The sequence below is a fragment of the Neophocaena asiaeorientalis genome, unplaced genomic scaffold (assembly GCF_003031525.2).
Source record: "Neophocaena asiaeorientalis asiaeorientalis breed wild unplaced genomic scaffold, Neophocaena_asiaeorientalis_V1.1 scaffold198, whole genome shotgun sequence".
Classification (NCBI taxonomy): domain Eukaryota; kingdom Metazoa; phylum Chordata; class Mammalia; order Artiodactyla; family Phocoenidae; genus Neophocaena; species Neophocaena asiaeorientalis.
In genome coordinates this window covers 7040981-7068456 of record NW_020175221.1, presented here as the reverse complement: position 1 = coordinate 7068456, position 27476 = coordinate 7040981, and the positions used below count along the sequence as shown (strand labels likewise).

Genomic DNA, 27476 nt, shown 5'->3' with positions numbered 1-27476 from the left:
ATGTGGGGCTGGACACTGTGGATGCTCCCTCTACTCTGCAAATTTGGCCTGGCAGGTAGGTCAGCCTGTGCCCTTTTATGGATTATGTGATTCTTTTTGCATTCTTTGGATAAGAATTGTTAACTTGAGAACAAAGGGACGACACCTGGATATAGGCACACATGGATGAACACTGGGGGATTTGTGGGCTCCCTGAATTTGCGTGGGGGTCTGTATGCATGTTGATATATATTTATGCATGTGCAGATTTTGCAAGATCATATTTTCAAGGGGAGCTACAACCCTCCAAAAGATCAAGATTTGGGCTTCCCTGGTGGCGCAGTGGTTGAGAGTCTGCCTGCCGATGCAGGGGACGCAGGTTTGTGCCCTGGTCCAGGAGGATCCCAAATGCCGCAGAGCGGCTGGGCCCGTGGCCGCTGGGCCTGTGCGTCTGGAACCTGTGCTCCGCAACGGGAGAGGCCACAGCAGTGAGAGGCCTGTGTACCGCCCGCCCCTCCCCCCAAAAAAAGATTAAGATTCACTGTTTTAGAGTAATGGTTGGTGCTTACCTTGATAATTTCTGTGTTAAGTGCATTGGTTTCATATAAGACGCACACATAAAAAAATACCATTTTCACACCATTTGCTGTAAATTTCAAGGATAAAAAGAGAAATGAAACACCATATACCTACAATGGTCCAACTCAAAACTATGGGCCTAATAACCATACAACACCTTGCAGGTCTAAGATGTATTACTTTGATCACATATTATGGTAAAAAAATATTAAGACCAGATTAAAAAAAGTGGGGATTGGGCACTGGGGAAGTAGAGAAAACATGTAGTATACATACTAGTCTGCTGAGGCTGCCATAACAAAATACCACAGACTGGGTGGCCTGAGCAACAGAAGTTTATTTTCTCACGGTTGTGGAGACTGGAAGTCCAAGGTCAGGGTGCCTACAGAGTTGATTTTCTCTGACACCTCTCTCCTTGGCTTGTGGATAACCATCCTCTTGCTGCCTCTTCACATGGTCATCCGTCTGTGTATCTTAATCTCCTCTTACAAGGACACCAGTCAGATTGAATTAGGGCCCACTTTAATGGCCTCATTTTAATTAATACCTCCTTAAATGCCCTATTTCCAAATGTAGTCACCTTCTGAGGTACTGGCAGAGAGATGTGAGTTTTGAGGGGAGGGACATAATTCAGCCCATAACATGTAGTAATTGGGGGTCACCCAGAAGGCAGTTGTGATCTGGAGATAATGAGAATGTCTTGCAGACCTCTGTCCTGGCCTGGCCTGCCCTGCAGCTCCCTGGAGTTACACATGTGTCACTCCAGAGCTTTGTAGATAATACAGGCAGGTAGACCTGTGTCTCTCTGTCTCATTCAGCCTCTTTTGGCCACCTCAGAAATCAACAGTTGCTCCCAGTTAATCCAATTTAAAGTTCTGGTGATGAGGATCAGGACACCTTTCCCCTCGACTTGTCTTTTTTGATCTTAGATCTTTGTCTTCTCTTACCATGTTTCACTTAATAATTTCCTACATAACTGACTCCAATTTCCACACTACTTCCCTTCTAGACTATTCTTCGCTTGGTCTCAGCCTTGCCCTTCTTTTATTTCAAGACATTTTTCAGAACAAACACTAACTTTACAACAGTACCGAAGTGATAACGAGCATAGCGGGAAGAAGGGAGATCAAGAACAGCTTTTTAATTTTGAAAAATATTCCTTTTGCATGTGGGAAATTCTCTGATAAGCAAGAACATTATCCTTATCTTTCTTACAGGAAAGTTATGACTATTTCTCCTTATTTCTAAAAATAGGGGAAATAGTTATTTCTAGAAATGTAGAAATATGGTTATATGTTTTTTCTTAAGAAGGGGAGAAGGATAGATGTGTGAGAGGGGCAAATCTAGACTTCAGTTGTCCATGTTTAAAAAACAAACATTCTGTTTTAATTTTAAATTTACACAAATATTGTGAACATAGTGTAGAGAATTCTTATATACCCCTCATCCAGTTTCCCTCATTGTTACTATTTTATAATACCATAGTGTATTTGACAAAACTAAGAAACTGATACTAGCACACGACTATCAAGTAAATTCCAGACTTTATTTGGATTTCACTAGTTTTTCCTTAATGTTCTCTTTCTGTTCCGGGATCTAATTCAGGGTAGCATACTGCATTGAACTGTCATGTCTCCTTAGTCACTTCTGGTCGGTGACACTTTTTTAGTTTTCCCTTATTTCTCATGACCTTGGCAGTCTTGAGCAGTACTGCCAGTACTCCTGTTTTTGTTTTTTTTTTATTGTTTTTTTTTCTGCTGTACGCGGGCCTCTCACTGTTGTGGCCTCTCCCATTGTGGAGCACAGGCTCTGGACGCACAGGCTCAGCGGCCATGGCTCACGGGGCCAGCCGCTCGCGGTATGTGGGATCTTTCCGGACCAGGGCACGAACCCGTGTTCCCTGCATCGGCAGGTGGACTCTTAACCACTGCGCCACCAGGGAAGCCCCCTGTTTTTTTTTTTTAACATCTTTATTGGAGTATAATTGCTTTACAATTATTGTTGTGTTAGTTTCTGCTGTATAACAAAGTGAATCAGCTATATGTATATATATGTCCCCATATTCCCTCCCTCTTGCATCTCCCACACACCCTCCCTATATCACCCCTCTGGGTGGTAAAAAAGCACCGAGCTGATCTGCCTGTGCAATGCAGCTGCTTCCCACTAGCTATCTATTTTACATTTGGTAGTGTATACATGTCAGTGCTACTCTCTCACTTCGTCCCAGCTTACCCTTCCCCTTCCCTGTGTCCTCAAGTCCATTCTCTACGTCTTCGTCTTTATTCCTGTCCTGCCACTAGGTTCTTCAGAACCGTTTTTTTCTTTTTTCTTTTTTTTTTTAAGATTCCATATGTATGCATTGGCATACAACATTTGTTTTTCTCTTTCTGACTTACTTCACTCTGTATGACAGACTCTAGGTCCATCCACCTCACTACAAATAACTCAATTTCATTTCTTTTTATGGCTGAGTAACATTCCATTACTCAGATATGTGCCACATCTTCTTTATCCATTCATCTGGTGGTGGACATTTAGGTTGCTTCCATGTCCTGACTATCGTAAATAGAGCTGCAATGAACATTGTGGTACATGACTCTTTTTGAATTATGGTTTTCTTGGGGTATATGCCCAGTAGTGGGATTGCTGGGTCATTTTTCCTGATCTTAGTGGAAATGGTTTCAGTTTTTCACCATTGAGAATGATGTTGGCTGTGGGTTTGTCATATATGGCCTTTATTATGTTGAGGTAGGTTCCCTCTATGCCTACTTTCTGGAGAATTTTTTAAATCATAAATTGGTGTTGAATTTTGTCAAAAGCTTTTTCTGCATCTATTGAGAAGATCATATGGTTTTTATCCTTCAGTTTGTTAATATGGTGTATCACATTGATTGATTTGCATATATTGAAGTTTCCTTGCATTCCTGGGGTAAGACCCAGTTGATCATGGTGTGTGATCCTGTTCCTATGCTGCTGGATTCTGTGTGCTAGTATTTTGTTGAGGATTTTTGCCTCTATGTTCATCAGTAATATTGGCCTGTAGTTTTATTTCTTTGTGTAGTTTTGGTATCAGGGTAATGGTGGCCTCATGGAATGAGTTTGGAAGTGTTCCTCCCTCTGCTATATTTTGGAAGAGTGTGAGAAGGTTAGGTGTTAGCTCTTCTGTAAATGTTTGATAGAATTCGGCTGTGAAGCCATCTAGTCCTTGGCTTTTGTTTGTTGGAATATTTTTAATCACAGTTTCAATTTCACTGCTTGTGATTGGTCTGGTCATATTTTCTGTTCCTTTCTGGTTCAGTCTAGGAAAGCTGTGCTTTTCTAAGAACGTGTCCATTTCTTCCAGGTTGTCCGTTTTATTGGCATAGAGTTGCTTGTAGTAGTCTCTTAGGATGCTTTGTATTTCTGCGGTGTCTGTTATAACTTCTCCTTTTTCATTTCTAATTTTATTGATTTGAGTCCTCTCCCTCTTTTGCTTGATGAGATTGCCTAATGGTTTATCAGTTTTATCTATCTTCTCAAAGAACCAGCTTTTAGTTTTATTGATCTTTGCTACTGTTTTCTTTGTTTCTATTTCATTTATTTCTGCTCTGATCTTTATGATTTCTTTCCTTCTGCTAACTTTGGGTTTTGTTTGTTCTTCTTTCTCTAGTTCCTTTAGATATAAGGTTAAATTGTTTATTTGAGATTTTTCTTGTTTCTTGAGGTAGGCTTGTATAGCTATCAACTTCCCTCTTAGAACTGCTTTTGCTGCATCCCATAGGTTTTGGATTGTCGTGTTTTCATTGTCATTTGTCTCTATGAATTTTTTGATTTCCTCTTTGATTTCTTCAGTGATCGCTTGGTTCTTCAGTAACGTATTGTTTAGCCTCCATGTGTTTGTGGCTTTTGCTTTTTTTCCCCTGTAATTGATTTCTAATCTCATAGCATTGTGGTCAGAAAAGATGCTTGATATGATTTCAATTTTTTAAAATTTACTGAGGCTTGCTTTGTGACCCAAGATGTGACCTATCCTGGAGAATGTTCCGTGCGCAGTTGAGAAGAAAGTGTAATCTCTTGTTTTTGGATGAAATGTCCTATAAATATCAGTTAAATCTGTCTGGTCTATTGTGTCATTTAAAGCTTCTGTGTCCTTATTTATTTTCATTTTGGATGATCTGTCCATTGGTGTAAGTGAGGTGTTAAAGTCCCCCACTATTATTGTGTTACTGTTGATTTCCTCTTTTATAGCTGTTAGCAGTTGCCTTATGTATTGAGGTGCTGCTATATTGGGTGCATATATAGTTATAATTGTTATATCTTCTTTGATTGATCCCTTGATCATTATGTAGTGTCCTTCCTTGTCTCTTGTAACATTCTTTATTTTAAAGTCTATTTTATCTGATAAGAGTATTGGTACTCCAGCTTTCTTTTGATTTCCATTTTCATGTTATATCTTTTTCCATCCCCTCACTTTCAGTCTGAATGTGTCCCTAGGTCTGAAGTGGGTATCTTGTAGACAGCATATATATGGGTCTTGTTTATGTATCCATTCAGTAAGCCTGTGTCTTTTGGTTGGAGCATTTAATCCATTCACGTTTAAGGTAATTATCGATATGTATGTTCCTATGACAATTTTCTTAATTGTTTTGGGTTTGTTTTTGTAGGTCCTTTTCTTCTCTTGTGTTTCCCACTTAGAGAAGTTCCTTTAGCATTTGTTGTAGAGCTGGTTTGCTGGTGCTGAATTCTCTTAGCTTTTGCTTGTCTGGAAAACTTCTGATTTCTCCATCGAACCTGGATGAGATTCTTGCTGGTTAGAGTAATCTTGGTTGTAGGTTTTTCCATTTCATCACTTTAAGTATATCATGCCACTCCCTTCTGGCTTGTAGAGTTTCTGCTGAGAAATCAGCTGTTAACCTTATGGGAGTTCCCTTGTATGTTGTCATTTTTCTCTTGCTGCTTTCAATAATTTTTCTTGGTATTTAATTTTTGCCAGTTTGATTACTATGTGTCTCAGCGTGTTTCTCCTTGGTTTTATCCTGTACAGGACTCTCTGCACTTCCTGGACTTGGGTGGCTATTTCCTTTCCCATGTTGGGGAAGTTTTTGACTATAATCTCTTCAAATATTTTTTCTGGTCCTTTCTCTCTCTCTTCTCCTTCTGGGACCCCTATAATGCAAATGTTGTTGCATTTAATGTTGCCCCAGAGGTCTCTTAGGCTGTCTTCATTTCTTTTCATTCATTTTTCTTTATTCTGTTCTGCAGTAGTGAATTCCCCCATTCTGTCTTCCATGTTACTTATCCGTTCTTCTGCCTCAGTTATTCTGCTATTGATTCCTTATAGTGTAATTTTCATTTCAGTTATTGTATTGTTCTTCTCTGTTTGTTCTTTAATTCTTCTAGGTCTTTGTTAAACATTTCTTGCATCTTCTCGATCTTTGCCTCCATTTATTTTCCGAGGTCCTGGATCATCTTCACTATCATTATTCTGAATTCTTTTTCTGGAAGGTTGCTTCTCTCCGCTTCATTTAGTTGTTTTTCTGGGGTTTTATCTTGTTCCTTCATCTGGTACATAGCCCCCTGCCTTTTCATCTTGTCTATCTTTCTGTGAATGTGGTTTTTGTTCTGCAGGCTGCAGGATTGTAGGTCTTCTTGCTTCTGCTCTCTGCCCCCTGGTGGATGAGGCTATCTAAGAGGCTTGTGTAAGTTTCCTGATGGGAGGAACTGGTGGTGGGTAGAGCTGACTGTTGCTCTGGTGGGCAGAGCTCCGTAAAACTTCAGTCTGCTTCTCTGCTGATTGGTGGGGCTGGGTTCCCTCCCTGTTGGTTGTTTGGTCTGAGGCAACCCAACAGTGGAGCCTACTTGGGCTCTTTGGTGAGGCTAATGACAGACTCTGGAAGGGCTCACACCAAGGAGTGCTTCCCAGAACTTCTGCTGTCAGTGTCCTTGTCCCCACGGTGAGCCACAGCCACCCCCTGCCACTGCAGGAGACCCTCCAACACTAGCAGGTAGGTCTGGTTCAGTCTCCCCTGGGATCACTGCTCCTTCCCCTGGGTCCCGATGCACACACTACTTTCCGTGTGCCTTCCAGTAGTGGAGTCTCCGTTTCTCCCAGTCCTGTCAAAGTCTTGCAATCAAATCCTGCTAGCCTTCAAAGTCTGATTCTCTAGGAATTCCTCCTCCCATTGCCAGACCCCCAGGTTCAGAAGCCTGACGTGGGGCTCAGAACCTTCACTCCAGTGGGTGGACTTCTGTGGTATAAGTGTTCTCCAGTCTGTGAGTCACCCACCCAGCAGTTATGAGATTTGATTTTACTGTGACTGCACCCGTCCTACCGTCTCACTGTGGCTCCTCCTTTGTCTTTGGATGTGGGGTATCTTTTTTGGTGAGTTCCAGTGTCTTCCTGTCGATGATTGTCCAGCAGCTAGTTGTGATTCTGGTGTTCTCACAAGAGGGAGTGAGAGCATGTCCTTCTGCTCTGCCATCTTGGTTCCTCTCTATATAATCTCTTTATCAGTTATCTGTGTCATTCCCAGCTTTAATATATGTGAATGTTATATCTTCGAGGACATGAGATGTCACATTCCAATCCAGATTTGAGTGATAAATTATATTATGATGGGGTCTATTGTAGTTTTATTTTACATTACCTTTAGTCATCAGATCCAAGGGAAGTTTTATTATTTTATTTTTACTTTTGCACTAAATAATTGAGATTTTATTTTTTCACAAAGTACAAAGCTTTGCACCACATTACAGTAGTGTTCTAACACAAGAAAATCCCAGTGTTTTCATTGGGAGTGGAGGAATGATTTATATATAGGATACTGATTTTATAGATTGCTAGTTACTTTTGACCTTTGGTTGATTCCAGTCCTTCAGTCACGAAATGAAGACATCATTGCAATGTTGCCATCCCGCCACTCTGCCCCTCACTCCTGCTGCCTCCCTCAAGCAAATCCTTTCCAACTGCATTTTCTAAACAGGCAGCCTAGCTCATGTCACCATCTACTGCTGCAACTGCCTCCAGTCTGTGTTGAGCACCTCACTCTTGTTCCTTCCAGCTCCACATGGCCTGGATCTGTGGCGAGTCCTGGGACTAGCCGAGGTGGATGGAAGAAGGCCAGTGCAGTTGCTGTGGAAGGTGACCTCCCTCTGGGTTATTTATTTACAGTTTCTGTTTAAAAGCCTTGGTCTCTTACGCCTCTAAGAACCGTGATTATTGGCATTTTACCTCCTTAATTTCCTTCCATAGAGGCTTTGATGCCCCAAATCTCACAACGGTTTCCCATCTCCAAAAAGCCCTATAAGTCATTTTGTAGATGGCCTAAATGTGAATTACAGACCCTGGCCCCTCTTATTTGGTCTGAAATGTTAACATTTGGGACAGGTACAAAGTGTAAGTGCAGGAGGCACCTTGATCTTCTGGAGAAGACTGTCACTGGCTGGCCTCCACTAGAAGGCAATGTAATATATAGCCCCACCGCCACAGTGGAGAAGAGCACTGACTTGCGGTGAGCTTACTGGTGTGTCCTGAAGCTACTGCCAACGTATACTGCACAAGTGACTTCCTGAGTACTGGGATAGTGGGGTGCAAGGATAGAAGAAGCGTCCTTTGTAGGATGGAGGCCGGGGAGTGAGGAACAAAGGAGGAGCCAGGTGGGTAATGCAGAGGAGATGAGCGAGCAGGAAGAGATGAGAGGAGATGGTAAGAAAAAGGACAGAAAAGGAGGGGAAGAAGCAGGAAAGGAAAAGGGCAAACAGAGGGAAAAAGCAGCCAGGAAATAGGAGAGAGGAGGTAGGGAGCTGGGGGAAAGAAGAGAGGGAGGAGAGCAAAGAGATGCCAAAACTCTTTGGTGTGTCTCCAGAATTCTCAGGTAATACTCATCGGGTTATCTCATACTTGCTCAAGTTCAGGCAAGTTTAAAATCCTTTTGAAAATGGAGAAATCACCCTGTTTTTCCAAATGACATTCCAATCCCAATCACTTCAGGGTTGGAGCATTCTTCTACCTTTCTCCTTTCCCTTCCCACCCCAAGGGCTGAGGGGCACCCTCAGAGGCAGCAGGCAAGGGAAAGCATAGCCAGTGGCATTGGGAAATCTTTGAGAATCAATCCCAGATGTTGTGGGTTCTTTCTCAGTTATCAAGTGTGGAAACGAATGATTCTGTCAACGTATTTTTTATATAGATTTTATTTTTATTTATCTATTTTTGGCTGCATTGGGTCTTCATTGCTGCACACAGGCTTTCTCTAATTGCGGTGAGTGGGGGCTACTATTTGTTGTGGTGCGTGGGCTTCTCATTGCTGTGGCTTCTCTTGTTGTGGAGCATGGGCTCTAGGCGCATGGGCTTCAGTAGTTGTGGCTCACAGGCTCTAGAAAGCAGGCTCAGTAGTTGTGGCCACAGACTTAGTTGCTCCGTGGCATGTGGGATCTTCCTGGACCAAGGATTGAACCCATGTCCCCTGCATTAGCAGGTGGATTCTTAACCACTGCATCACCAGAGAAACCCTGTCAACATATTTTTGAGGTAGGAAAGTAAACAGTGGCACGTACCGCGTGAGGCCAGACCCACGTGGGTCAAGTAGGCCAACCTGTGAAGTAGGTGAGATGGACTTCAATGCCCTCCTTCCCCTCGCCTGGGGGCTGGTCTTCCTTTTGCTTCAATAGGAGAGTTTTCTATGAATTAGAGCTGCTTAAAAAAGAATGGACTAAAATTAGATAGTGGTGATGATTACACAACTCTGTGAATATACTAAAAGCCAATGAATTGTACACTTCAAAAAGGTGAATTTTCTGGTGTGTGAATTATATCTCAATAAAGCTGTTATTGGCACAGGGTATGTTATGCATCCTGGAAAGGTAATTACCTGATTGTAGTTTAGCACCTTATAGTTACTATTACCTCCCAACCCGATTCCCACCATTTATGACTGTCTCAATGCCTTTCTTTCTTTGCTTTTGGCAATAAATTTTGTTTCCTCTGTGTTCAGAAGGCAAAAGGAGCCCCGGTCCTGGAGAAAACTCTTGGCTACCAACATATGGTATTTTCCAGAAAACAACACTAACCTCACAGAGACAATGAACACCACTAACCAGCAGCTTAAATTGTATCTGGGAGGCAAGACCTACCGGCTATATGTGATTTCTTACAATTCTCTTGGGGAGTCTCCAGTGGCCACGCTTAGGATTCCAGCTATTGATGAAAAGTGTAAGTATAACATAAACTTCTTACTTAGATGCCTGACCCCATCCAAATGTCCAAGGAGTACTCCCTGTCCTCTCAGAGGCTGCTGTTTCTCTAGAGTCAAAATGATTCTGAAGTGAGGACTTTTTAGGTTATGGGGGAGCGATCATAATCTTTGAGTAATTCACGAACCTCTTGAAATAAAGTTCCTTTGGAACAAAGCCTGTGTTGAAAATCAGAGACTTCATGAATCATATGATACAAAGTCATGAGCCTAGAAGTTCTACATGCAGCCTGTATTTATTTTGTTCTGAGTCAGTGTAAGCTGGGTTAAGTCATAAAAATCTGTCACATCTGCCACATTTATCCTCAGTGGCTGAAACCTCTCTTTTGAAATCTTCCCGTCACAGGATTGGCTGCACCCCAGGCGTGGTTTGCTCACTCCTGTTTTCTTCCTTTTCTCCTTTCCATTTGACTATCAAGTTAGGGAAATTTCTAATGTTTATACTTTCCAATAAATTGCTCGTTACACCTTTAATTAAGTAATTTTAGGAATGTTACTGCTCCCAGGTAAACTCATATTTTGTATTCTGTTTTGGAATAAAATAGCTTCTTTGAGTCTTAGTCAAGGAATTGCAAGCAATGGATTCCCTCTTCCCTGCTTTATTTTTCTCTATAGATCTTACTATCCTCATTCTATAGATTTTCTCATTTATTTTGATTATTACCTATCTCTCCATCAATAGGATGCAAGTTCCACGAGAGCAGAGATTTTTCTTTTTGGTCTCTTTTTCTCTTCTTCTCATTTTCTTTCTCCTCCTGGTCCTCCTCTCCTCCTCCTCCTCCATTTCCAAAATCTAGAATAAACACAGAGCAGTTGGCATAGAAAAGATGCTCAGTAACTATTTGTTGAAACACACCATAGCTAGGGAATGCACTCTCCAATTCTCCATCTCGCTCTGTTTGCTTAGATCTAGAATTATATCAGGCATTTACACTACCAGCGCTAAACTTGTCTGCCTGTGCTTTCTTCTTTCTCTTCTTTTTTTTAATCATAGTAGTTTTTATTTTTATTTATTTTTAAATTTTTAAATATTTATTTATCTGTTTTTGGCTATGTTGGGTCTTAGTTGAGGCACGTGGGATCTTTCGTCGTGGCACGTGGGCTCTTCGTTGCGGTGCACGGGCTTCTCTCTAGTTGTAGCGAGTGAGCAGTCTCCAAAGTGCGCAGGCTCAGTAGTTGCAGTGTGCTGGCTTAGCTGCCCCATGGCATGTGGGATCTTAGTTCCCTGACCAGGGATCGAGTCCGCACCCCCTGCATTGGAAGGCAGATTCTTAACCACTTGGACCACCAGGGAAGTCCCTCTTCTTTCTCTTCTTAAACTTAACCCATGTCTTCTTTTGCCTCATTTTAGAACTCCTAGATATATATTTCGTGTGTGTGTGTTTTGAGCTACAGTCAGTATTTGATATTGTTTTAGTCAGTGTTTGCCACAGCCCTTAGTTCCTGGCATCCTAGTTCCTGCCTGTCCAATACCCCTGGTGATGAAGTTTCCGACAAATGTGTGTGTCACTGAACACACATTCTGTGTTAACAGAGGCACTGATGAATAGTAATCGTAGTTTCCTGGTGTGGCCCTGTAGTGGGAGGCAGGAAAGGGTAGGGAATAAAAAACATGGGCTGTGGAGTCTAGCAGCTCTGGATTCAAATCTTTGCTCTTTCACTAGATACCATAAACATTGGGCAAATTATCTAACCTCTCTAAACCTTAGCTACTTATTAAATGGGCTTTTAGTTATACCTCCCTCATAAGGCTACTGTGAATATTAAATGAGACTGTGTATAGAATGCTTTGTCTAGTGCTAATCATTACTATTGTGATTCTTAGCAAAATGTCTAACTAATTGAATTTCTATTAGACATGGATTACCAACTTCAAAAATATCATAAAATACACATTAAGATTATGCTAAATTCACACAGCGTCTTTTATTTTTCCCAATTCTGAAGGTATTTGCTTTATGTCATAAGTATTGGCACAATCATCAGTTATAATGGTTCCAGACCAAGTGTAGGCAAACTATAGCTTGTGGGTCAAACCTGACCTGACACCTGTTTTTGTAAATAAAGTTTTATTGGAACACAACCACACCTATTCGTTTTTACATCGTCTATGTCTCCCTTTGTGCAACAATGGCAGATCTGAGTAGTTGCAACAGAGGCCTGCAAAACCTAAAATGTTTATATTTGGCCCTATATAGACCTCTTTACAGGTCCTGGTCCTAGACATATATAAGAAAGTAATGCTCTACAGAATTTTGTTTAATAAAGTAGAGTCAACTGGAGAATAGTTATAAAAATAATAATAATTGTAAGTTTAACAATCATTAAGTAAGTATAATTATCCAATATTGTCCATTAGGATATATCAGACATTGTGCTAAGATGGTATAGGTTAATCTGATTTTAGCCTTGAAATGACCCATGGGGTAGGTGCTATTAGATTCACTTTATAGCTGATGAAGCTGAGATTCAGGAAAGCTTAGTAATTTGCTCAGAGTCTCTCAAGTGGAATTCAAGCCCAGGTCTGCATGATTCCAAACTTGTACAATGTACTTTATCCAGAGCCTTGGACTTGGTATTAATAAAGTGACTTAGAAATCTGGCTGTGTGACACTGAACTGGTCAGTGTGTGTGTGTTCTGCTCGTTTGTGTGAACTGCTGTGAAATCAGACTTTCAGCCTGACTGGAACAGCGACTAAGGCTGCTTAGAGGCTATGAGCAGGGGAGGGCAGGGAGGAGAAAGCAGGAGCCCTAAGGCTCAGGTGGGGTTGATTTCCTGGCTCTGTGCTCCTTGCCCCCGCTCCAACTTCACATTTTCCCCATGCCTCAGTTGCCCTTCCTCAGAGCTACCCTTTCAGGTAGACAAATTCTCTGGCCTTACTTCTAGACCAGAAGCTGGAGTCTCTCATAAAGGCCTGGTTTGGGGAAAGGCTCCGCCAACTGTGGCCTTCAGGAACAGAAGCTCCTAAATATACACACACCCCACTGGGGCTTGCTGCATAGAAATAGCAGAATTCAGTACCCCCCAGCCCCCTACATCAAATCTCTACCCTTGCCTAGGCTTCCAGCTTCAAGAGGAATTTTGGTTGAGGGACTCCGTCTCCTCTTCTGCCCTCATCCAGGACTATACTTTTTTTGTTTTTTTTTTTTTTTTTTGGTACGCGGGGCCTCTCACTGTTGTAGCCTGTCCCATTGCAGAGCACAGGCTCCGGACCTGGCTCATGGGCCCAGCCGCTCCGTGGCATGTGGGATCTTCCTGGACCGGGGCACGAACCCGCGTCCCCCGCATCGGCAGGCGGACTCTCAACCACTGCGCCACTAGGGAAGCCCCAGGACCATCTTTGATGTTCATTTAAACATACTTCCTGTGGATTTCAATTTTGTAGGCTCAGGTGTGTTGTAGGTGGTGAGGAGTAGATGAAGGAAAGAGCCACACATTGTGGTCTTCTGAGCCCCACTCCTTTATGCCCTCCTTCCCTGCTTCCCTACATCTCCAATAGTCCTCTCTTCTGTGTGTTCAGAACATTGCCAATAAGGGAGCTCTCTGATTTGATTAAATCCCTGGTAAGGGATTTGAAGCCACATGTTCAACTTTTCTATTAAAGGAACCCTGCGGACTGTTTCCCCACCTGCGTTTTTTGCTAGGCCTGCAGAAAACATAGTCATTTACATATTGGTCCACACCTAGGTGCTTTGGATGGATGTGTCTTTCTGCTACAGACACAATTCTTTCTACCTTGAGAATAGGACTCCGTAGCCAGGTTGTATAGCGCCAGCCTAGACAATTGAAATTTGAAACCATCACCCTGGTATGATTTTAGGGTCACCATCTTCCAGCTTCCCAGCCACAGAATTACAGGTGCCTGAAATTCTACCTTTAGAGATTCATTCTTTGTCTCAGGCTTGCTTTCCTTTTGACTTGCAGAGACACGAGAGCTACCCTGTAAGTCATCTTAGTTATCAACCTTCTAGTAAGATTCTTTGCTGGAAATAGGTAAAATTGGGGAAGATAACAAAACATGAAGAAGGCAGTTCATCAAATATTGAGGGTAAGGAAAAGGGACACAATAAAAGCAGTAAAAACAGTATCATAGGGGAAGGCTGCAGTGGGGATCCTGAACTTTGACCTTCTTTACACTTGGGGCAGTGAATGGATGTTAATGTTGTTGGTGCATTTGGAGGATGAGTTAGGTGTTGTGAAGCAGTCCTCTTTTCTCCTTTCAGCATTTCAGTGCATCAAGGCCATGCAGACCTGCTTCACTCAGGACCAGCTGGTGATGGAGTGGCAAAGCTCTGCTCTGGAGGTAGATACATGGATGATTGAGTGGGTCCCAGATTTGGACACAGAGTCCTCGACCATTTCCTGGGAATCTGTGTCTCAGACCAGGAACTGGACAATCCAGCAGGGTAGCCAGTGCGGAGCCCACAAATTCCCTCTGTGTAGGATTCAGTTTCATTTTCATCAGTTTTTAAATCCTTAACTTTGGCTTCAAAACTGTAAATGTGAGTAATGAATTTGACAAGCTAGGGCAAGCTTAAGGAAGTGTACTTCTTGACATTTCCCAGCAATACTAGAATAGGAAACCATAGGTATCAGACCAGGCATCTGGCGTGTTTCCAGGTGGAAAACACCATCTTGACACCCACCATCAGAGAGCTCTTCCCAGATATCTTGATCACGTGGATAACACCAGAGTTTGTATCCCATCTGTCCTACCCAGGGCACTCCTTCAGTTCTGGTTGCCTGTTTAAGATCTAGGCCCCTTCCCCAGGTGATTGATACAGGGAGTAGCCTTCTTTTCAAGAAAGCCCCTGCTCCATGTAAGACACATAAGTGAGGCTTTACTCTCCAACCATTTCTTAATAGCATCCACATGAAGAGTTATGCTTATGTAGGGATGCAGACAGAAGAGGTACAATTTATGGTACCTGAGTTCTCTAGGGTGATACGCTATTGAAAGAAGGGTTAAGTTTATTCTGTAGTGCCCCCAAATCATGTAACAAAATCAGTGATGGAGGAGAGACTGGAGCTCTTACTTCTCCTTTCCTGGGTGGCTCTGTCATTTTGTCAGAGTGGTACAGGTTTAGTTCTAATAATTAATTTTAAAATGTTAGAAATGGAATAGACATTAGAGACCATCCAACCTAACTTCCTTATTTTCCATATATGGAAACTATAGAAAAATAAAATATCTTCTGTAAGTCATAGGCCATAAGTCTTAGTCTAGCTTTCCTTCTTCTATGCCATGCTCTGCACCTAATGCTTGTTTCTCTCTCTTCCCACTCTCTCTGTCCCCCCCCCCTTTCTTCCTCTCCTTTCCTCTCCATCTCCCTCCCTCCCCAACCTTCCCTCTCTCTCTCTCTCCCCTCCCCTTTTTCCACAGATGAACTAAAACCTTCCCGGTGCTATAACATCTCTGTGTATCCAATGTTGCAAGATCGAGTGGGTGAGCCATATTCTATCCAGGCTTATGTCAAAGAAGGTGGTATGTATGGACAAGTTTCTGTTGAGGAAAGGAAACACTGGGGCCTGTCCAACATTTACACAAGGCTGTGAAGGCCTGTAGCTTGTTCACAGTTGCTTTAGTGCCCATCCATGCTGCACCTTAGCTCATAGTAAGCTATGTATGTTTGACCCAGTTGTGGTCACGGTATGGATTCACTGAATTTTTTTTTTTTGGCTGCGCTGTGTGGCATGTGGGATCTTAGTTCCCCGACCAGGGATCGAACCTGCACCCCCTGCATTGGAAGCGTGGAGTCTCAACTACTGGACCACCAGGGAAGTCCCTGGATTCACTGAATTTTAAAGCTGGAGTAGACATTAGAGATCATCAAGTCCAAGCCCTTCATCTCACAAATGGAAAATTGAGGCTCAGAGAGGTGAAATAACTTGCCCAAAGTCACAAAGAAACTTAGTGCAAATAGCACTGTAAGCAGAAACAACATTTAGCTAAGACCAAGTTAGGAACCCTAAGAGTTATTCGTAACTTGGAGATGCTAAAAAATTATTTTTAATTGTGTAGTGATAAGCCAGGGTTTTATTGGCAAACCACTCAGACTTTATCTTTTTGAAAGTTAACATCTTCCAGATTCAACCTTAGGAAATATATCCTGTCACTCAGAGGTAGCCCATGGAGGCATACTCTTTAATTGTTTGATAATAGCTATTACAGGTATGAATGAAAGAGCTGGGCTCCAAATCAGAGTGAGAGGTCTTGTTCTCTGGTCTTGGACACTGCTTCCTTTCCTGTTCAAGATGGATGATTCTAGACAACAATTTTCTCAAACAAACCAATTCATCCGTTCCCTACTCTTCCCCCACCTCCCACCCCCAGCACTGATTAGTCTGAGGACTCGCCAGAGACTTTGTGGGGCAAGGATCTGCTGGGGTGTAATTCGGTGTTTATTATTTATCTCCCTGTCCTATAAAGGTCCATCAGCAGGTCCCATGACAAAGGCGGAGAACATTGGTGTGGAGACAGTCACAATTACATGGAAGGAGTCCCAAGAGTCAGAGAAATGGTTTCATCAACAACTGTACCATATTTTACCAAGCTGAAGATGGAAAGGAATTCTGTAAGTGAGCTTATAGACAAGTTGAAAGAGAACCCCAAGCCCCAGATAGATGCTATGGATAGACCTGCTATAGGGGTGACTCCCATGGCTGGTGCCCTGCCACCTTGCAGGAATCACTCAGCTTCTTTGAGCTTCTCTGAAAATGGGGCCAAGGGCACCCACCTCTTGAGTTTTTAGAGTCAGGTGAGAGTGAAATGACTGTACCTGAGAGTCCGGTAGGAACCAGAGGGCTTGATATAATTTGTGCCTGTCAGGCCGTGAACAGGTGGGCCTTCTGGGAGCTTCCTGACCTTTATTCCAGAGTGGAGCATAACCTGGATTAAACGCTGGAGGGGGACAGACCCTGTTTGGTGGCACTTACTTCAGTGCAGGACCCTTTACCATGACTCCTACTGTCCACTGCTTTTTTCTTGCGTCTACAATATTGCCTAACATCCTAAGTTCTGGGCTAGGCTTGGATTCCCATTTAGGCTAATTTGTTGTTGTTACAGTAAAATACATATAACACAAAACTTACCACTTTAAACATTTGAAAGTGTACAATTTAGTGGCATTAAGTACATCCATAATGTTGTGCAACCATTACCACTACCTATTTCCACCCCAGATAGAAACCCTGTACCCATTCAGTCACTACCTTACCCTTGTCCCACAGTCCCTGGCAACCACAAAATTGCTTTCTGTTTCTATGGATTTACCTTTTCTGGATATTTCATATACACAGAATCATACAACATGTGGCCTTTTTTTGCCTGGCTTCTTTCACTTAGCATAATGTGTTCAAAGTTCATCCATGTTATAGCATGTATTAGCACCTCATTCCTTTTCATGGCTAAATAATTTTCTATTATATGGATAAACATTTTGTTTATCCATTCATCAGTTGATGGGACATTTGGGTTGTTTTCATCTTTTAGCCAGTGTGATTAATGCTGCTATGAACATTGGTGTACAACTATCTGTTTGAATCTCTGCTTTTTATTCTTTGGGGTGTATTACTAGGAGTAGAATTGCTGGGTCATATGGTAATTCTAGTTTAACTTATTTAGGAACCACCAAACTCTTTTCATAGCAGCTACACCAATTTACATTTCTACCAGCAATATATATGAGAATTGTAATTTCTCCAGATCCTTACCAACACTGGATATTTTCCATTTAAAAAAAAGTGTGGCTATCCTAGTGGGTGTAAAGTGTTATTTCAGTGTGGTTTTGATTTGTACTTCCTTAATAACTAATGATGTAGAGCATCTTTGTACTTGCTCTTTGGCCATTTGTGTATCTTTGGAGAAAGTCTTTTCAGACTCTTTGCCATTTTTATTTATTTTTATTTTTTTTGCGGTACGTGGGCCTCTCACTGCTGTGGCCTCTCCCGTTGTGGAGCACAGGCTCTGGATGCGCAGGCCCAGTGGCCATGGCTCATGGGCCCAGCCGTTCCGCGGCATGTGGGATCCTCCCGGACCCGGGCACGAACCTGTGTCCCCTGCATCGGCAGGTAGACTCTCAACCACTGCGCCACCAGGGAAGCCCTGCCATTTTTTAATTGGGTTGTTTGTCTTCCAGTGTTGAGCTGTTAGAGTTTTGTGGGGTTCTTTTTAACATATTCTGGATACAGATTCGTTATCAAATATATGATTTGCAAATGTTTTCCCATTCTGTAAGTTGTGTTTTCACTCTCTTGATAGTGTCTTTTAATGCACAACAACTTTTAATTTTGATGAAGTTCAGTTTAATCTTTTTGCTGCTTGTGTGTTTGGTGTCATATTTAAGAAATCATTGCCAAATTCAAGGACATATAGATTTATCCTATGTTTTCTAAGCGTCGTATAGATTTAACTCTTATATTTAGGTCTTTGATCCATCTTGATAGGCTGATTTTAATCAGAACATGAATAGAGAGATTGGGGTATGAGGTGGCCAAGCTTGGAAGCCCAGGTTCCAATGCTTTTATTTCAGTGCCACTAAAGCACAGTTTTCACTTGGGTTTGGCTGTGGTGTTTGACTTTTATATTTTTTCTTTAGTCAAGACAGTCAACTCCAGCATTTTGCAGTATAGCCTGGAGTCCCTGACACGAAAGACCTCTTACACTGTTCAGGTCATGGCCAGCACTAGTGCTGGGGGAACTAGTGGCACCAGGATAAACTTCAAGACATTGTCAATTAGTGAGTACTCCTTCAGTCCCTGGGAATGTCTCCTTGGCCTTTCCTTTAGGCTAGTCACAGATGATGTTTCCCAAAGGCAGGGGGAAGGCAGATGAAAGGGAGAAGTGAGAAGAACCATTTGCTCTCTGACTCATTGGCCTTCCTGGAAAACATATGGGTGAGGAGGGAGGAGGGAGAGCAGGAAAATTGAGAGCTGAATTTGGAAAGATGGGTCATTTTGCTTCTTCCTGGGTAGCCCCGAATCTTCTTAGGGAGGAGGGATCAAGTGAATGCCAACTTCACTGTCACTCCAAACCAGCTCCCACCTCATGGCTATCCCCAAGTTCATAGTCACCAGTCCCTGTGTGTCAAACAAGGGAAAGCCTTGGTTGATCAAGCACCATTGGCCCACTTAACCTCATTGTTTGTGGAGTTTTTTTGAGTAAAAAAGTATATAATATGTTCTACTAATCAGCTTTTATATTAAAAAATGAGAGCAATAGGGCTTCCCTGGTGGCGCAGTGGTTGAGAGTCTGCCTGCCGATGCAGGGGACACAGGTTCATGCCCCGGTCTGGGAAGATCCCACATGCCACAGAGCGGCTGGGCCCGTGAGCCATGGCCGCTGAGCCTGTGCGTCCAGAGCCTGTGCTCCGCAACGGGAGAGGCCACAACAGTGAGAGGCCCGTGTACCACCAAAAAAAAAAAAAAAAAAAAAAAAAAATGGGAGCAAGAAAAATTTAATAAATACAACAATAATGTAAAATATAATGTGATTCATACGATGGTTATGGGGAATATTCAAAAGGGAAAGAAGACAGGCTGAAGAGGGAAATGAAGAAGAAAGAAGGAAGGAGAATGGGAGAAAACAGAGAAATAGAATGGGAGAAACAGAAATCTCTGTCTTTGAATGACAGAGGTTTGATTTTAAGGATATACTAACACTTTAAAAAAATATGAAGCTTAGAAGTGAAGGAACATTGCAAAATTTTCAATAAAAGCTATAAATAGTCTAAGTATTCTTGAAAGTCTCCTGGTCATCATCACACATCCAAAAGAATAAAAATAGCTTGTGGTTCTGGAAAATGTGAGTAAAACATGTGTTTTTACACAGAAAACATGTTCTGTTTTTATTGACTAACATTGTCTTTTGGGAGTTCTTTTTGATATTGCTCTTTAAAGTCTTTTAAAATCATGTTATATTTTCACAACACTAGGCACAAATTGCATTATCTGATGGAATTTTCTCTATGGGTCAGATTGAAGGCAAGAGCCTGCCTTGGAGACTAGAAGTTTCTTACCCTTGGTTCTTTTGTTTGTTTTTCATTTTTTTTTATTGGAGTATAATTGCTTTACAATGTTGTGTTAGTTTCTGCTGTACAGTGAAGTGAACCAACTATATATATACCTATTTCCCCTCCCTCTTGGACCTCCCTCCCACACCCCCCCCATTCCCACCCATCTAGGTCGTCACAGAGCACCGAGCTGAGCTTCCTGTGCATGTTCCTGCTAGCTATTTGTTTTACACATGATAGTGTATATATGTCAGTCCTAATCTCCCAATTAGTCCCACCCTCCCCTTCCCACCCTGTGTCCATATATCCATTCTCTACATCTGCATCTCTGTTCCTGCCCTGCAAATAGGTTCATCTGTACCATTTTTCTAGATTTCACATCTATGCATTAATATGCAATATTTGTTTTTCTCTCTCTGGCTTACTTCACTTTGTATGACAGACTCTCTAGGTCCATCCACCTCACTACAAATACCCAATAAAACCTTCCTATAGGAGTTCACTGTGTTCTGTGGTTTAAGCGGGTGTGCTTAATTGTTCTGGAATTTCTGATCAATTGAAATTAAAAAATCTTGTTGCAATAATAGTGGTTTTGCCACTCCCGGTTGTTTGAGATGGATCTGTCCCGTGTTTGGTTGGGGTCTTATTCAGTGTGTGTTGCCACCGGCTGCTTACAGGTCAAGCAGAAATTCTCTTTTACCAGCAAGTTTCTGCTTTTTATTTTTAGAATAAATCATCAGGGAAATGAAGAGAGGATGATTTTGCTTTGGGTTGTGGTCTAGAACTGATTAAATAATTTAGTGTCCCTGGCACACACTAAAAATCATACACTTCAGTTTTGATCTCAGTGGCATATTTGTTTGCTTATGTTTATTATTGCAGATGTTCAGTAGTTCATTACTTTCTCTTATTTTTTTTTCTGAAAATTTAATTTACGGTTGTAACTACAGTGTTTGAGAACTCAGCATCCTTGTTTTCTACAAATACTGATTAAAACAAAATGCTGTAAAATGTAAAACATTGTAGTTACCTTCCCATGTCTTTGTTGTATTTGTGCTGAAATGTTTTCACATTCCTTTGTCTGGAAGAAATCCTTTGCTTTCGTTTTGATTATGTTGCTTACCTTGAAATCAATAGGTTTTGGTATTTTCTCTTGGAAGATTTTATATATTTTTGGGAATATGTAATATATATAATAAAAGATAAATATCATGTAAACAACAACAACAAAAAAAAACCTCATACCTTTTTATGGTTGAGTAATATTCCATTGTATATATGTACCACATCTTTATCCTTTCATCTGTTGTTGGACATTTAGGTTGTTTCCATGTCTTGGCTATTGTAAATAGATCTGCAATGAACATTGAGGTACATGTGTCCTTTTGCATTATGGTTTCCTCAGGGTATATTCCCAGTAGTGGGATTGCTGGGTCAAATACTAGTTCTATTTTTAGTTTTTTAAGGAACCTTCATACTGTTTTCCACAGTAGCTGTATCAATTTATGTTCCCACCAACAGTGCAAGAGGGTTCCCTTTTCTCCACACCCTCTCCAGCATTTACTGTTTGTAGATTTTTTGATGATGGCCATTCTGACCAGTGTGAGGTGACACCTCATTGCAGTTTTGATTTGCATTTCTCTAATAATTAGTGATGTTGAGCAGCTTTTCATGTGCCTCTTGGCCATCTGTATGTCTTCTTTGGTGAAATGTCTATTTAGGTCTTCCACCCATTTTTTAATTGGGTTGTTTGTTTTTTTGATATTGAGCTCCATGAGCTGTTTATATATTTTGGAGATGAATCCTTTGTCTGTTGCTTCGTTTGCACATATTTTCTCCCATTCTGAAGGTTCTGTCTTTTCATCGTATTTATGGTTTCCTTTGCTGTGCAAAAGCTTTTAAGTTTAATTACGTCCCATTTGTTTATTTTTATTTTCATTACTCTAGGAGGTGGGTCAAAAAAAATCTTGCTGTGATTTATATCAAAGTGTGTTCTGCCTATGTTTTTGTCTAAGAGTTTTATAGTATCTGGTCTTACATTTAGGTCTCTAATCCATTTTGAGTTTATTTTTGTGTATGCTGTTAGGGAATGTTCTAATTTCATTCTTTTACATGTAGCTGTCCAGTTTTCCCAGCACCACTTATTGAAGAGGCTGTCTTTTCTCCATTGTATGTTCTTGCCTCCTGTGTCATAAATTAGGTGACCATATGTGAGTGAGTTTACCTCTGGGCTTTCTATCCTGTTCCATTGATCTATATTTCTGTTTTTGTGCCAGTACCATACTGTCTTGATTACTGTAGCCTTGTAGTGTAGATTAGTCAGGGAGCCTGATTCCTCCAGCTCCATTTCTTTCTCAAGATTGCTTTGGCTATTCGGGGTCTTTTGTGTTTCCATACAAATTGTGAAATTTTTTTTTCTAATTCTGTGAAGAATGCCATTGGTAATTTAATAGGGATTGCATTGAATCTGTAGATTGCTTTGGGTAGTATAGTCAGTTTCACAATATTGATTCTTCCAATCTAAGAACATGGTATATTTCTCCATCTGTTTATGTCATCTTTGATTTCTTTCATCAGTGCTTTATAGTATTCTGAGTACAGATCTTTTGCCTCCTTAGGTAGGTTTATTCCTAGGTATTTTAGTCTTTTTGTTGCAATGGTGAAAGGGATTGTTTCCTTACTTTCTCTTTCTGATTTTTCATTGTTAGTGTATAGGAACGCAAGAGATTTCTGTGCATTAATTTGTATCCTGCCACCTTACCAAATTCATTGATTAGTTCTAGTAGTTTTCTGGTGGCATCTTTAGGATTTTCTATGTATAGTATCCTGTCATTTGCAAACAGTGACAGTTTTACTTCTTCTTTTCCAATTTATATTCCTTTTATTTCTTTTTCTTCTCTGATTGTCATGGCTAGGACTTCCAAAACTGTGTTGAATAGGAGGGGCAAGTGTGGACACCCTTGTCTTGTTCCTGATCTTAGAGGAAATGCTTTCAGTTTTTCACCATTGAGAATGACGTTTGCTGTGGGTTTGTCACATATGGCCTTTATTATGTTGAGGTAGGTTCGCTCTATCCCATTTTCTGGAGAGTTTTTATCAAAAATGGGTGCTGAATTTTGTCAGAAGCTTTTTCTGCATCTATTGAGGTGATCATACGGGTTTTATTCCTTAATCTGTTAATATGGTGTATCACATTGATTGATTTGCATATATTGAAGAATCCTTGCATTCCTGGGATAAATTCCACTTGATCATGGTGTATGATCCTTTTAATGTGCTATTGGATTCTGTTTGCTAGCATTTTGTTGAGGATTTTTGCATCTATATTCATTGGTGATATTGGCCTATAGTTTTCTTTCTTTGTGACATCTTTGTCTGGTTTTGGTATCAGGGTGATGGTGGCCTCGCAGAATGATTTTGAGAGTGTTCCTCCCTCTGCAGTTTTTTGGAAGAGTTTGAGAAGAATAAGTGTTAGCTCGTCTCTAAATGTTTGATAGATTTCACCTGTGAAGCCATCTGGTCCTGGACTTTTGTTTGTTGGAAGATTTTTTTTTTTTTTGGCGGTATGCGGGCCTCTCACTGCTGTGGTCTCTCCTGTTGCAGAGCACAGGCTCCGGACGCACAGGCTCAGCGGCCATGGCTCACGGGCCCAGCTGCTCTGCGACATGTGGGATCTTCCCGGACCGGGGCACGAACCCATGTCCCCCTGCATCGGCAGGCGGACTCTCAACCACTGCGCCACCAGGGAGGCCCCTGTTGGAAGATTTTTAATCACAGTTTCAATTTCATTACTCGTGATGTTACTCTTGGTTCTTATAGATCTCCCTGCTTCTGTCTTTGATCCTCTACCATCTGTTTTCCACACAGCAGCCAGAGTTTAAAATCCTAGACCCCCTGCCTAAAACCCACCAGTGGCTTCTGTTGTATTTTGAATTCAATCCAAACTCCTTCCCATTGCTTTCAGGACCCTTCCTCATCTGTCCCTTCCTGACCTCACCTCCCACCACTTCCCGTTTATGTTCCCATTTATGCTTTTCCTTCTGCCTGGAATGCTTTCCCCAGCATGAATGTGGGCAGTTCCTTCTCATTATTCACATTAGCTCAGATTTCACTTCTCCAAGGAGTCTTCCTTTGCCACCCTATCTAAAGATGCTAACCCCCTACCCACTTTACCCTACTCTGTATCACCCCATTTTATCTGAAATAATCTTAGGTTATTTATTGTCTGAATTCTTGAGCCAGAAGGTAAGCTCCTCGAGAGTAGGGATCTTGTGTTTCTTGCTTCTTGCTATTTATTTTATTACCCAGAGAGTTTTTGGCAAATTGTAAGTGCTCAGAAAATGTTTACTAGATGAATGAAGTTGGAGGATGAACATGGGGAACACAATTTCTGTCAGTATTATTCAGGGAGAAGAGAAATTGAATGAATTTGAATTAAATTGAAAGAAAACGTTTAGGGTATATGTTGCTGAAGCTACTGGAAGAAAACATTAATCTTTGATTTTTGTCAAGAAAGTAAGGGGCTCAACCTGCTACTGACTTTTGTTCTCCTTTTCTCAAAGGTGTCTTTGAGATTTTCATTATAACTTCTCTGGTTGGAGGTGGCCTTCTTATTCTCATCATCCTGATGGTGGCATATGATCTCAAAAAACCCGAGTGAGTTTGTAGACAACAGTGTGGGCCCTCAAAATCGGGGGTGGAAAGGGGTGGAAGACACCATGGGTGGAAGAGGGCACACTGCCATTAAGGGGTGTCCATTCATTTATTGAGTTGATACATATGTATTGAATTTATTGTATGCCTTACACTGTGGCACATCAGAATTCTAACCAAACAGGAGGACTTGTACTCCCGACAGCGCTGTGCACCGGGCCTAGGGCTTTTTGAAGCCAGGGAAGTGCCAGCTGCCCCACAGGCCTTGTCTGCTGTGTTCGGCATCTGAGACTAGAGTTGAGGAGAAGATCCTCTCTCTGTGTGTCTAGAGGGCACCCGTGGCAGCAGCAAGGGCCCTCAAGGCCACCAGCCTCTCTCCCAGGCAGAGCAGGGAGCAGGGTGCCCATGGAGTTAGAGCACTGGCCAGCGTATGCCCAGCACAGGCGGGTCCTTGCTTGTGGCGCAGTGTTGGAGGGCTCGCTGAGGGCCATTTGTCCTGCCTGCTCTGGCCACTGTAGGGAAGGAAGCTTGTCTTCAGGGTCTTGTGCTTTCTCTCTCCAGAGAGCCTCATTCTACCCTGAAGGTCAAGGGCTCTCTCCCCATTAGACCGCTCTCTCCAGACTTACACAGTCGTGGGCCTTCTCTGCCAAGCAGCTGTGCTTAGTTATGGCCAAGCTAATGTCAACCTGAGTCAGCTTTGGGTTGTAAGCGAGTCATCAGCACACGTTCTCGTACATTTTGCACGTCCGACAAGCTCCCAGGTGGCACTGATGCTGCTGGTTGGGACCACACTTTGAGAATCACTGCTCTGAAGTGTGGGTGTCTTGTAAGGCTTAGCGTGTTACCTTTCCTGGGGAATAAATCTCAAGGAAATGGCTCTGTGGTGGTGTGATTTTCGGCATCAGAACCAGGGGGTGGAGATGCAGGGGTGGGAGAGCAGGGAAGAGTAAGAAAAGCTTTGCCTGGGGAAAGGTCTCCTCCCATCACGTCCCATAGTTGACTTGCAATTTCACTCCCCAAAGTACTTTGCTTTCCCAGTTTCTGTCAGGAGGCTGTGAGCTTGCCCTTATTCAATAGGGAGCCATACGATTCCCTGCATCGAAGCCCTGCTCTTTTGGCTTGGCCATGCAGTAGAAGTAAAATGCTTCTTGGACTCACTTCCTATTTTAAAATCTTATCTCTTATTAGCAAATTAAAGCACCTATGTTGGCCCAGTGTCCCCAACCCTGCTGATAGCAGTATAGCCACGTGGCGTGGAGATGATTTAAAGGTAAACACTCCTGTGTTTGTTAAGGAGATTGTTGAGCAGGCTGGTTGTGGGAGGTGGACAGGGTGATGGACTGAGGTTTGCATAGGGTTCACATAAAGAGAACTCGAGGTTAAAAAGTCCCAGGGAATGGCTGGCAGGACAGGTGGAATCAGCCTTCCTGGAATGACTTTGACCTCATTCTTTGGACAAGAGGAAAGGGCTTTACCAGGCTCATAGGACCCAGTGTTCGCCTGTCATAAAACTGGTCCTATAAAGGGTGCCACGGAAGAAACACTGGCCCTACCCTTAAGGACCTGACTGTCTAATTAGAAAGCAGGAGAACCCAGCTATAAGATTGGAGACCATTTAAAAAGCAGCCAAGAGCAGGTTAATCTAGAGACCACCTGGGGACCCGAGGGGCCGCTAACGTGCATTTCTGTCCAGAGGCTGGGGCAGGCTGCATCAAGTTGTTTTCTCAGATTGGAGACATTGGCAACGGGGTTTTCTAGGGAGTTATCCATAATAGAAACCTCCCATTTTCATACATTTTTAAATTGAAAACTGTTCTGAAATTTTAAGGTTTAATTTCTCGGTTAAGTAGAAAGAAGCCCAATCAAATATAACCTTTAAATCCTTGGTATTGAAAGACTGTATTCCTTGATACGGAATTTTTAATATTAGCCCCTGTTTCAACTCAGAAGTCTTTTTTTTAACACGGACGTGAAAATTATTTTTATTATTTATTTAATTAAATTTTGGTTGTTTCTATTTTCTTCTCTATCATTCATATGTTACCTTATCTCATTTCCTGCTTACCAAAAATTATTAAGAGAGTGAACTAATTCATAGGCAGTCTTGTCTGATGTCTAAAATGTTTTTTGAATCATCTGTAGGTCTGTCCTCTGTAGCAGTCACTTATTAATCACTCACTATATGCCAGGCAGTGAGCTAGGCTCTGGGGATACAAAGATGTCGGACACCACCCCCACCAGGAGGCCACCTTTGATTTTCTGGTGATGTTGGACAAGTTATTTGTCTTTGTGATAATTCTAATTTTGATGCTTCCATCTTCACTGGGATTTTATGAGCATATGATTATGTGGAAAATAGCCTTGAGCTCTCTAGAAGAAGAAATTGTTTGAATATACTGCATTCTTCTCAGAAAATGGACCACTCTTGCTAACCTCCCATGGAAGGGCACCACTTCTGGCCTCTAAGAGGGGGGCTGGTCCAGAGGTGGGGCTTTGGGTGTCCCAAGCCTAATAGCTTTTGGCTACATCATATGTGGCCCCCAGATGACCATTGGGGTGTCCCTTTCTCTTTTCCAGGATAAACTAAATCTGAAGGAGTTTGATGACTCTGTGAACACAGAAGAAGATGGGATTCTAAAACCATGTTCTGCCCCCAGTGACCTTATTGACAGGTTGGTGGTAAATTTTGAGAATTTTCTGGAAGTGGTTTCCACAGAGGAACCTGAAAAGGGTCAGGAAAATATCTTGGGAGGGGAAAAGAATGAGTACATGACCTCCCCATATGGGACTTATTGTCCCTCAGTTTCAGTCGAGATTCCACCGAGAGAATCGCAACACCTATGTCCTGGAACGCCAGAGGGGATCTGCTCAGAAGCCAAAGAGCATCCTCTCCCTCCTACCCAAGGTTTAGGGCCAGACCATCTCTGTGGGGAAGGAGCACCAAACCCATACTTGAAAAATTCAGTGACAACCAGAGAATTTCTCATGTCTGAAAAACTTCTGGACCAAACCCAAAGAGAAGTCTAA

General features: G+C 42.1%; 1 protein-coding gene across 1 annotated transcript; it reads left to right on the top strand.

Moving 5' to 3' along the window:
• Positions 1–27476, top strand: IL31RA (interleukin 31 receptor A). Its single transcript, XM_024765377.1, is given in 12 exon segments — positions 1–55; positions 7599–7678; positions 9528–9572; positions 9574–9745; positions 14010–14192; positions 15170–15271; positions 16217–16286; positions 16288–16361; positions 18384–18524; positions 24359–24452; positions 25638–25719; positions 27027–27476. Coding segments are annotated over 12 exon segments (1548 nt in total).